At 48.4% G+C, this 12728-nt stretch overlaps 1 protein-coding gene across 3 annotated transcripts in view; it reads right to left on the bottom strand.

The window, feature by feature from the left end:
* The window catches only part of PITX1 (paired like homeodomain 1), a 43205-nt gene that overhangs the window by 11844 nt on the left and 18633 nt on the right, over positions 1 to 12728 (bottom strand). For 2 of the 3 annotated variants that reach the window (XM_081850431.1, XM_081850429.1), the window contains one exon: positions 4381 to 4530. In XM_081850431.1, the coding sequence (XP_081706557.1) occupies positions 4381 to 4525 (145 nt within the window). In that variant the 5' untranslated portion in view covers positions 4526 to 4530. Of the gene's footprint in view, positions 1 to 4380; positions 4852 to 12728 lie in introns of those variants that run through there. The other variant, XM_081850430.1, reaches the window with a different exon arrangement.

Consider the following 12728-nt stretch of genomic DNA (forward strand, 5'->3'; position numbering starts at 1 on the left):
TTTCAGTTTCGAAGTGCAAGATGTGTGCATGTGCACACACAATTTAAGGCAACACATAATACCTGCTAGTTAGTTACAGTACAGCATGTACAACTGGTACAAGCTTCTATTGGCACATTACATCAAGACCGGGGCTTCACTCTACGACCCTCTGAAGTCAATGAAGGAAGATATCGAGGGCAAGAGGACCATTGACTTCAACGGGCAAAATTTAATCATATTCTGAACTCTGCCTGACATCCATAGCACTTTCAAGATGTCATAGGTATGCACCCTGGAGTGCAAGTATCCTCGCCTTCAATTGGCTCGCTTCCGTATAAATACGCACAGGATCGTGCTGCCTGGGCAGTGATTAAATATATTGCCTTTTGCTGGTTCGATGTCTCCATATTTTTATTCCTGCTTAATAATATTAGTATATCTACTTAAATTATACAACGTTCATTTTATAGCAATGCATTCTACAATGGGGCGAGGGGGGGCGGCGGCGGCGGGGAAATCTATGGCTTCTTACTTCTTTAAAAGCAATATAAGAGGAAATACCTAGACAGGGCAATTTGATTTCAGTGAATTTCGTGGTTCACCGGAACTACGGTGCTAACATACTACATAACAATATGTAGCAGAAACATATTTCAGACCGGCAAACTTTTTCTATCATGCAGCACGATCCTCTACTTGTTTACTCAAGAGAAAATCTCAGAGTCCTACTGGGACTTGCTCCCAAGGGGTTGCCTCCTAAGGTGATGCTTTGAGATCACTAATCATTTCGTCTTAACTGAAGCTATTCAGCTTGCAATCCCTGGCAGCAAATATTAACCACTTTCTTCCGAGTAGAAACGTTTAGGGTTGGGTTACCAGTGGTCTGTTTTTCTGCATCGATACATTGCAGAGCCGCTCCAATTTTACCGGCTTGCAAACCGGTTTTTAAACTCATATTTTACGAAGTATTTTATCAATAGCAATAGACACGTGTGTTAACCGATGATGATGCGTTGCGCGTGTCAATCGTAGTATGCAAACAGGAGTCCATATGCAAATCTTTTCAGGTGGGATTATGTGTACTCCACACATAATCGACTATGCAAACGAAGCAAATATTATGAAAACCACCCATTTTACTCGACAACGCTTTTAAAAAAAGTAACATCCTCAAAATAATTACAGTAAGTTTTAAAACAAAGGGACTATGGATCTCAGCCATAGGCTGTTGTGTGTGTGTGTGCAGAACGAGAGCGATTTTGTTCTCACGTACATAAAACTTTGCTTTTTTTTAAACAGGCTGATGTATAACAACATTATTTGAAGTCCCAGTTCTATGGCATTGACTTAGGATTGTCACCTAATTTCTCTATGTATTGAAACGCACAAATTGTAATTGAATCCGTGCGTAAATATATGTACAACACATCAGTGTTTATGTAATTAACAAACCAAACCAAACCATAGCACAGGATCCATCAAACAGCAACCTCTTTCCTCTCATTGATTTCAAAGGTGAGATTAAAGCATACACTTTAATCAGTGGGATGTGGGGGGCTTCAGAATCTCCCCCCACACACTTTGTTTGGATCGGGAACTATGTGCCATTCTATAGAGCGAGAAGAATTCCGTGTGCTGGTATCAGTGTGTGTAGGGCACGCACAGCACACATACAAACACGCGCACGCATACACCTCAAGGACTCACGCGAACAAGAGTGAATGCGCTTTAATTCGCATCTGGAATGTTTATCCTAAATCCAATGCTTAGTACTGAATTAATTTCCTTGAAACGTCGTTTTATGTATCGGGCAGTGAGGATCTGAAAATCCTAAATAAACGAGATCTACTCCTGCAAAAAAACAACACCCCTCAATTCCCTTTAAGTCACCGATTAATGCCTATCCCCCGCTCTGGCTGTGCTTAAAATGACTCCTGCGTCCATCTGGGAGCTCTGAAAGCAAAGAGGCGAGTTCAAACGGTTACACGGTTCAAACCCCAAAGTGGTAAATGACCTTATTGCAGCCTGTGATAGCCCTCTTTCCAGTAAGCGGTTTGCAAAGCAAACAAGGCCTGGAACGCGCTCGCCTCGTTAAAAGTTTCCTTGGTGGTGTTCAAGCCAGAAACCCATCGCAACCCAGATCCCACCCACTCCAGCCCCGGCTGGGCTCCTCCAGCTCGCCATCCCTGGAAAGAGGGTCCGGCTGGCTAGCAGCACAGGGAGAAGATTTCACTTTGGGACGCCTCCTCGAATTGGTAGAGGGCAGGAGAGCTGCCTCCGACACACACACACACACACACACACACACACACACACACACACACTATATATACATATAAATTATATATATATAAATCTTTGGAACCGCCATCCATCAAGGCGATTGAGATCTTGGCCTTTGATTTATCCCTCTTGCCCGTTTCATTACAGGAAAAAAAGGGGGGTCTGCCTTCTCCAACGGGCCTCTGATACAGTTTCAAATCATAACACACATTAGGCTTAATTGGTCTTAGCACATTTTTCCACTTAGAAGAAGTGAGAGGTACTTTGTGCCTTGGCGTGGACTAGCGCGGGCCCTGCTCGCTGAACCGCTTTGGGATTTATGAGCCACAGTTTAGGGGGACAGCGACCACTGGGAGAGGTCCCCCCCCCTCCTCTTTCCCACAGCTCCCTCTCCCCGCACCAAGACACATCGGCCTTTCAGCCTAGGCCCGGCCGCTTTCAAACTGCCTTTGGAAAACAAAAAGGGGAAAGGAGGTTTCTTTCTTTATTCCGTGACTTGGATTTAAGGCGCCTCATTTACACTGGAGCTGCTAAAACCGAAGCTCCCTATTATTTTAAGACCTCGTCAAAGCGCCCAGAATCATCGATTTCCGCGGGGAAATCTAGAGGCAATAATGACCATTCCCAGCCCTGTTTTTTTTTACTGCTTTTGTTACACAAATTAGGTTTGTTTTAAGTTTCCTGCTTCTCTTGATCCATTTTCCTTTGTCTACGGAGCTTATGCAGTGTATATGCGTTCTCGGTATATCTATATTGTGTAGATGGCTGCGCGTGTGTCTTACAGATCCGTACGTCGAAAGTCACAACTGTCTATGCAAAGGAAAACGAACGGGGGGTGGGGAGGTTGTTCGAGAGTTATAAAAAGATACTTAAATTTAAATGAAGCCAATATATGTATTGCCCTGGTAAACGAGGCTGCGATCCTGGGCACTCTTACGCAGAAAGAAGTGTTGCACAATGAACCTTGATCGCAAGTAGATATGTATGAAATTGGGCTGTAAGTCCCAAAGGTTTCCGTAGATCTCCCTTCCAAGAGTGCACGCAGTATCCCAGCCATAACCTCTTCCTGTGCTCTTTTAAGCTTCCAACCCTCCCCATTCACTTCCAGGTTACAATCTGTCATCGAGGCCTCTAATCGTGGTTTAGGGTTTCCCGGATCTTAACTACAGAGCTCTGGAAATTAAATGGCAAGGCAAGGAATAGGGCCGTATGTACCGACTTGAGGGACACGGCCTGGGTGTCTGTGACTCTGTTTTGTGTTGAAATAAAAGATAACCTTTTCAGCGGAGGGGCCTTATTATATGCGGGACATCCGCCAAAATTGAAACAGGCAGACAGTTTGGAGCGGGGAGAAAAAGAAATCCGAAAGTCTCCTTAAAATAACTTTAAGCATTAACTTTAAGGCTGCGATTATACTACGCACGTTTACCTGAGAGTAAGTTTCAGTATAAGCATCTACACACACACACACACACACACAGAGAGAGAGAGAGAGAGAGAGAGAGAGAGAGAGAGAGAGAACCACACACCCGTCCCCTTATTTTGGCATCTTCTAAAAATGATTTTTCCCTTTACGAAGATGTATTGTAACATAATCCAAGTTTTACGTGATGGGCAGCCTATGGAATAATATAGATTCTGAATGTCTGGATTTCTCAGTCTTTCTCTCGTGTATTCCCACCCTTCACCCCCTCCTGATTTTTGATGGGTGCTCACCCATTTTGACAGAGAGATATTTTTACATGTTGTACGGTTTCCAGGATGGAAAATAAACCCATCAGAGCTGACATGCTTTCAGAAACATTCTACAAAAACCGCAATCGGAATGGCAGCTCTCAAATAAATTTATAGCACATAAATTTATGTGCGTGTGCAACGCCAATAGTTCGCTTGGATGTGGAGAGCAATATACGACTATATGTTAGAAAGTTTTAATCCCTCCGCGCCTCTTTCCCTTTCAGTGATTAACATAGTTCTGCATTCACCTATTTGGTTAAAAGACATAAGTCCTCCGGTGTATCTTCCCTTAGTAAGGAAAGCAGGCATTTGCCCTGTTTTCTTACGTGACGCAAACAACCCCAAGAACGACGCCACTCGTAGGACGTCAGCCCTTACCTGGGACTTCGGTGTCGGACGATTCGCTGGCGGAATTCTCGATCGCTTCCCTGGCCTCGGACGATCTCTGCAAATGGAAGCTGGAAGCCATGTCGTGGGGCGCCTGGGGAGCTCTCAAGCCGTCGGGAACCCTTTCCAAATTCATCCCACCTTTAAAGGAATCCATAGCAAGAAGAAGACTCAGTTGTGCCCGCCTGTGCCTTCGGGGAGGCGCGCGCGCTGCTTTCCCAAGACAGGGCGAGGGTTATTCCACAGTGGTTGCAAAAGGAGAAGTCTGCTTTGGGGTTTTGCTCTGATTTTGACGGGTTAAATCCACTCGGCTCCGGGCTGGGCTTGGCTCGCTGCGGGACAGGCGGCGCCAAGCCTCGACGGGCTGTGGCTGCATATGCGGGGCAGTGGCAGCAGCCCCCCGCGCCAGCCAGCCCCTTCGATGGAGAGCAGGGGGGCCGAGGGCGGCGGCGGCAGCAGCAGCAGCAGCAGCAGCAGCAGAGCGCAGTGGCGAGCGAGGGAGCTCCGAGTGCGCTGCCCGCGCCCGTAGGTCTGTAAGCTGTCTCGTAGCTCCTCCCTCGCCGAGGTTCGAGACCTCCCCGTCCCTCCTCGCGCTGAGATGCCTTCCCTTCCACGCTGGGCCGGCCTCAAGGGAGCTGCCTGCGAGCCGGCGGCCCAGGCGAGCGCTCTCGGGGGCTGGCGGCGGGGCGCATTTCTTAAAGAGACCGCGCCGGGGAAGGAGCGCTCTCGCCTCTCTCCCGGGTGGCTTGGCGCTGCTCTCGCTCTCTTGCCTCGCCTCCCCTCGCTTGGCTTTAAAAGAACCGAGGCCCCGGAGCAGCCTGGAGCCAATCAGGTGGCTCCTCTTGCCTCTCCATCAGCGCCTGCCTCCTGCCAGGATTTATGGCGCAAGCCAAGGTCCCATTCCAGCCAAAGGGGACCTTCTGGCATTGACATCACCGGAGAGGGAGGAGGAGGAGGAGGAGGAGAGGGGCTGGGGAAAGGTAGATCGCCCCCACCCCACCCCCGCCAGTCTCCAGGAGGTTTTCCTCTAGGGAACGGCCAGAGCTTTTAACCACATCCTATTGGAATCCACGAAGCCTCCCACCCCACTTCAGTGGCATCATACGGCGCCCACTGTTTGGTTGCATGTGCGCATGCTCCACTTCAAAGGGGATTAGTTCCTTCCTAAGAACTTCTGTCCCAATTTACCTGTAAACGAGGCTGGTTGGAGACCGAGAGGCTGAGCCGCCAGTAAACCGGCCATAGGATCGGCTTGTGCGGCTTTTTGGGGGGGGGGGCGGCGGCGGGGATGGGATAGTCCAAATTGATCCTTAAGGCTTCCTTCCCCAAACTTGGGAGTGAGCCCTACTGAAGACAAAAGGGTTTGCTGCTGAGCAAACCGGCACAGGATTGCTGATAAAAAAGTGGGGGCATGGGATGAGCTCCCAACACCATTTCGATGCTCACGTGGGGATTTGCTCGGGATTATTATGTCTCACCTTCCCAATAGAACTTTCTGTGCCGATAGGATTGCTCAAGCCTAAACGACTTTTAGGCACAGGACATAAGCCGCAAAAACCAGCCGGGGTGTGTAGATCTTTCGGATTAAATGGCGTTGTGCAAAACGGGTGTGCTATTGCTTAGGGCTCATGGTGTAAGGTCAAAGGGGGGGGGGGGGAGCACAGAATGAATTCAGCCGAGTTGCTCTGGTTTCGGATAGGGTGGTGGCATGATGTTCTAACTTCTTCTAGGGGTTTGGCGGTCCCTCCGCGCCCCTCCACCAATTTAAGAGCGACGGAGAACATATTTCACCCCTGGATATAAATCCCCATCGAAAAATCCAAGTACAGTGATACTCAATACATTTTAAAGAAAAAGCAAATTAAAGGTTTAATTAGGACCCGCACCCCTTTTGCAGGATAAAGCACCCCAGCCAAACACTCTCTCTGGGACTGCTATACAGCGGTACCTCTGGCTACGTACTTAATTCGTTCCGGAGGTCCGTTCTTAACCTGAAACTGTTATTAACCTGAAGCACCACTTTAGCTAATGGGGCCTCCTGCTGCCATCGCGCTGCCGCTCCACGATTTCTGCTCTCATCCTGAAGCAAAGTTCTTAACCTGAGGTACTATTTCTGGGTTAGCGGAGTCTGTAACCTGAAGCGTCTGTAACCCGCGGTATCATTGTAATGATGGCGTGAAAAGGTTGAACATAGGAAAGTTTTCAGTTTGTTACATATTATCCTTAAATATATCAGTGAAAGAACTTGCCTAGCTGCCTGTAAACTGGCGACCTGGGAGCGGAGTCGGGAAATAATTTGTTTTCATGCGGCAAGAAAGGCGACGCCTTTCCCCCCTGGCCATTTCTGGAGCCTTTGGGCTGAAGGTATAAGAATCCATGCCCCAGCCCCCCCAGCCCGCATTGCCGTGAGGCTGAATAAGAATCTGCCCAATTGTTATTCTTGAAGGCCAGCCGGAGATTTCCTTAATGCGGATTTATTTGGGTTAAAAGAGAGGCTTTTCTGGCGGGATCCTACCATCACCTGCCTGGGTAAGTTGCGGTGCCCCCAGTGTTGCTGAACTGAGCGATGGACTCATTTCTGAGACCCTTTGATCTCTTTAAAAAGTAGAGCCTTTGGGGAGTTTTCCCTCGCGAGGCGAAAACAGTACCGCTTCAGGATGCAGCCTTTGCGTTCCGTGGAATGTCTCCCGACCTTCCCGTGGCATTTGGATCGCAGCCCACGTGCATGAGATTCTCGTTCTTCAAGTCAACCGGGAGGCCCATTAGGGATTGCCTCAACGTGCGAGGCTCTCATTCCATGCAACTTCGGGAGGACTACCTGGGAAACTGGTTGTGGATTACAGTTTGGAATAATAATCCCTTTTGCTCATGTGGTTTAAAACTCGCCTCTCGGTTGTCTTAAAACTGGCCTCCTAATCTCGCCCCATTTTGGAGCCCGGTGCCACTTTTGGGGCAGGTTGGATGATGATGGGAAGGTCGTAGCTGCCACGTGCGCGCGCGCGTATACATTTTGGTGACTCCCTAATGAGTTGTTTACAGATCTGTCGACCACCCTGAATTCACACACACATCTCAGCCCGAGAGGCCAACTTCTGGATCCGACTGCAAGCCCATTTCAAATGGGGGAGAGGCTCTTCCTATTCCTACTCCTTGAAATCTCTTCTCCAAACTGGACTCAAGGGCAGAATATAAAGCCTGGCTCTCCCTCCTCCCACTCAGTACTAAAAAAGAGACAACGCCACTTTCAGATCCTCTGGCAACCAATGTTGAAATGTTTCTCTCCAGGAGGCCGGCTCGGTAGCTCGGTTGTGGTTTGATGCCTACCTAGTTATAATACCATTCGCACATGCACCATTACTAAAGGTATCAGCGGATAGCAATAAACCAGTTGATACCTCTCATAGAATCTCCTTACATTTATAAGTCCTTTAGTTGGCTATATACAGTGGTACCTCGGGTTAAGAACTTAATTCGTTCCGGAGGTCCGTTCTTAACCTAAACTGTTCTTAACCTGAAGCACCACTTTAGCTAATGGGGCCTCCTGCTGCCACCGCTGCGCGATTTCTGTTCTCATCCTGAAGCAAAGTTCTTAACCCGAGGTACCATTTCTGGGTTAGCGGAGTCTGTAACCTGAAGCGTCTGTAACCCGAGGTACCACTGTATATAACTCTTAGTGTTGGTGCATATTAAATTCCACCTTCACCTAGGAAGAGCTCTTGCAGAAACCTGGGATTGAGGCATGTGGGCCTGGGGATAGATTCCGCGTCTATACACTGGAGAGTGCTCAGGATCAGAATCTTTCCCCATCCCCTATCAACTCTGTCTTGTCTTTCACCCACGCTAAACAATAAATGCAGGCTATAATGTTATTTAGCATTCTTCCTCTTTACAACTTGTCTGTTGCGGACAGAATATGCATTTTTTTGGATAGGAATGCCGAGTGTGGATGTTAAAGAAAGAAATCGCATCACAAAGAGATCAGCTTCGAAGCCGGACCTTTCCCTGTGTCCTGTTTAAGGAAGCCTCCTCCCCCCCCCCCCCATTGTGGAGCATCCCAAATCCTTCCTGTAACCCCGGAAAAAGGAACACCGGGAGTGCTTCAGCAAGCCTAAGCACAATTCCTTGGAAACTTTTCCACTTGAAAGCAATCAGGAGGCCTTGTTCCAAATAGAGGTGGTTTGGGCCGAGAAGGCCACTCCTTGCAAGATCTTGCTTGCTTCGCAGGGCTGATGAAACTGTGGTCCTCCAGATGTTGCTTGACTTACAATTCCCATCATGCCTGACCATTGGCTGCCTGGGATGCTGATGGGAGTTGGAGTTTCGCAACATCTGGAGGATCACAGGTTCCCTTCATCCCTGGTCTAAGCCGAGTGCCTATGCTGAAAGGATGGTCTCCCCAACAGACTGAAATCAGAGACAAACCTCTGTGCGTATGTGTGTGTCTTAAAGGGCTGTGTGGGTTACATAGAATCATGGACAACTATCTAAAGCAAGAGTGGGGAACAGCCCTCATCACCCCTTGCCATTGTCATGCCGGCTAGGGTTGTTGGAAACTATAGTTCAACAATACCCGAAGGTTCCTGGGTTCCCTCCCCCCTTGAGCTAAAGGGTGTCTTCGTTTCCCAGCTCCCAGGTTCAAAACAGGTTCGATTCGGCCCAAAATACTTTCAGAGAGAAGAAGAAATCTGTGGTTAACCTTCATGCTCCATGTTGCGGGGAAATGACACTGGAGGGAGTTTTAAAAAGGGAAAAGAGCCCCAGGAGGTCAGTTTCTGTTTAGGAAACTCCTAAATTCCTATACTGGGCTCTCTTCTTCTTTAATCGCACCCTCCCCAACCAATGTGCGAAAGGAAGACTGGAGAACTGTCTTGAACAGACTTTTCCTAGACAACCCCAGAGCGCACAGCTCTAACGCTGACTCAGGGCCGCCGAACCACTCCCCGGTTAAAATGGCCCTTCAGCGTTTCACTCTCACTTCTCTTGAAACCACCGACCCACCCACTTGCTCTGAAAGCGCCGATTTCCTTAGAAGCTACTTGTAAGTAAGTGCGCCTAGGATTCCAGCCTTAATCCAACATCCCTGCGTTTTTCAGCTGCTTTAGGCTCGGATCCTAAACCCGCAGCTTAGAAAGGCGCTTCAAATCACAGGGGCAAAAAACTTCCAGGGTGGCCGGGACAACCTTGCGTCGATCGCCCGGGGAAACTCCTGCGCTCTACAAGGCCCTCTGAACAAACTCTGTGGCCTACACCAGGATCACTCCGGAATCAGGTGCCAAAGGCGGTTCGAGTGTCAAGAAGAGACTTGCCCGGGGGTTGTGTCACCAGAGGCTGCTGGCAAGCCGGATCCACCAAGCTGAAGTGGCGGGTGGGGATAAATCATCCATAGAAGCATAGAACTGTAGAGTTGGAAGGAACCCTGAGGATCATCTAGTCCAACCCCCTGCAGTGCAGGAATATGCAGCTGTCCCATATGGGGATCAAACTCGCAACCTTGGCGTTATCAGCACCATGCTGTAAGAACCTGAGCTATACGGAGTGTTTTCTCTTGACATCCGTTCCTGAGGCCAACAGGACCCAGCAGTTTAACTCCAGCTGCATCATGGGCTGTGAAGGAACTCAAAATTTGAGCTCCTCCGTGGCTCCGCTTTGAAACAATTTTTCATGAACATAGGATGCTGCCGTTTACTGAGTCAGACCATGAGTCCAGCAGCGTCTCGAGGGTTTCAGGAACAGGACATTCCCAGCCCCACCTGGGATTGAACCCGGGACCTGTTGCAATGCGAAGCAGATGCTCTGCCCCTGAGCCACGGCCCTTCCCTAAGTGGTGCAATGGTGCGGGTGATCTGTTAAACAAATGCACCGCCAGTGACCCGCATTCTCTGCCATCGTTATGACGGTTTCTGTTGACAAAGCGCAACGGAGCTCTGGGATGGAGCTCTCAGAAACACCCCACTGGGGTATTTATTCTTTTATTATCTGCGTCTCTTCCTCCCCCGGAGTCCAGTCCCAAAACTACGACCTCTGGACTGTGTTTTAAAGAGACAAAATATTTGCCTGTGCTGATTTCAGATACAAGGAGCCCAGTTTGTTTTGTGGGGTGTGTGTGTGTGTGTGTGTGTGTGTGTGTGGACTGGGAGTGGAGTTTTCCAAAAGAAAATAAAAGACAAGCGCTCCAGAAGTCAGTTTGCTTAACCGAAACTCCCAAAGTCCACGGCAATTTCGTCTCCTTGAGTTAATCCCCTCTTATCGCCCCTCCAGCAGCAACGCATGGGCGAGAAAGGTGTGAAACCAAGCCTGGAGATTTCGGCTGCACAAATGCAACCTGCCCTTTCTTTCACTAAATCCCAATTTCCCTCAGAAGGGATGCACCCTAAAGCAAGAACATCGATTTCCCCAAACAAACTAGGTCTCGAAACCCCCTTCCTCCCCTGATTCACGTCGGAAGCTAATAGAAAACACAGCTGGGTTTCTCCCATATGAGGCTTATCAATCGGCAGCAGCCAACAGACCAAGAGTGCTGTGGCACCTGGAAAACGAACTCGTTTCTTCGAGGGCATGCATTGAATTCGGCACATAATCCAGTGTCATAATTAGCGCGCTGTCTTGTCTCCTGTGTGAAGCCACAACGGGGTCCCTAACCATGTTCGGTGCGTCTTTGGCTTCGCACGCATCCCCCCTACAAGTTAAGGGTCAGCGGATGTAACCTCCAAGGCAGGCTCATTTCGTTTCGGAAATGAAATCCAGCATAAAAAAAACACACAATACGTTCTAATCTCCCCAGCCCTCATTTATTCCCTTTTTAATTTAAATTTTATATTAGCTTTACAAAGGGATGATCGAGGCACTGCTTGGTTCCAAGGGATGCGGATCCCCTCGCTTTCTGATCTTCCATGGTTATGGCAAAGTGCCATTGAGACAACTACCCATGAGCTGGTTGGACGAGCTGGGAAACGGAAGTTACAGAAACACAGGAAGCTGCCATCACACCACTGGTCTGCCTAAATCAGTATTGGTCGGCTGCAGTCTCCTGGATTTCAGGCTCTACATTGGGTTTCAGGTGGGAGTTTTACTTACTTCTTTAATATCCCGCCTTTCCTCCAAGGAACTCAATACTTCTCCCCATTTTGTCCTCACAACGACCCTGTGAGGTAGGTTAGGCTGAAAGCGAGTGACTGGCCCAAGGTCACCCATGGCTTCATGGCTGAGCAGGGATTTGAACCCTGGTTTCCCAGGTCCTAGTCCAGCACTACAACCATTACACTACGCTGGCTCTTTCCTCTGTCGTACCTGGGGAAGCCAGGGACTGAAGGTGGGACCTCTTGCCTGCAAGACAGATTCTTGACGCCTCAGCCACAGTCTGTCCCCTGGTATTGGCAATCAAAGTGTAAAGAGCATTCATCTGAAATCTAAGGGGATAATTTTCCAGTGTCTGTGTTTATCACTGCACAATGCATCAATCAGTTAAAATCCATGTTTTCTCTTAATTTGCTTGCCGGTAGAAATATGATTGAATCAACCACTCCCCCCCCCTTTCTTTTTTAGAAAAATGGCATGTTGTGGTGGGGAAATGACAAGTCTCCAGTCGAAATCAGAGGGTCGCAACTCATTTGCTGCAAAATCAACATCGACAGACTTCACCGAAAATGTTCAGGGCAAGCAACCTGAGACTTCGAAGTTTATTTTCTTGAGGAACTCCCTCTGCATTGTTTCACTGAAAGTTAACACAAAGGGACTGAATTGCCCTTATCTCTTCTTCAATGATCAGCTGAGTGGACTGGGAGGGAGGGAGGCTGCAGTCTGTGTTAGAAAGCCTGATATGGGAAGCTGCTGTGGCAAAGGGAGACAGGGCCTGTGACAGTCACAGAAGATGGCATTTGGGTAGGTGCAAAGGACAAGGAAGCTTTATCTCTCTCTCTCTCTCTCTCTCTCTCTCTCTCTCTCTGCAACTTTTGCAAAAAGTAACTGTGAATCCTATGTTACCTTTCAACCATGTCATCAGAAAGCAATGAGAAAGAGTTTGAGTTCAGCATAACTCTTATTTGGGCTGGATGTTAAGCAAAAAAGAATAAATGAAACAGAGGAAAAGAGAAAATAAGAAGTTGCAGGGTGTTTTGCAAAAGGCCCTGTTCATAATTTGTGTTTTAAACATACAACTTAGGGCTCTCTAACCATGATATGTTCCTCAACCCCCCCTTTTTTTTGCTTGGCATACAGCCTGACAAAGAGTTCTGTTAAATTTGAAAGTTTGTGACCTTTTAGGGTTAAGAGATCCTAATATAGGCACTGTGGAGGGGTCAGTGGTAGAGCATATATTCCTAGGTTTAGTTGCCAGCATTTCC

The sequence above is a fragment of the Podarcis erhardii genome, assembly GCF_964252035.2.
Source record: "Podarcis erhardii genome assembly, chromosome: 2".
Classification (NCBI taxonomy): Eukaryota; Metazoa; Chordata; class Lepidosauria; order Squamata; family Lacertidae; genus Podarcis; species Podarcis erhardii.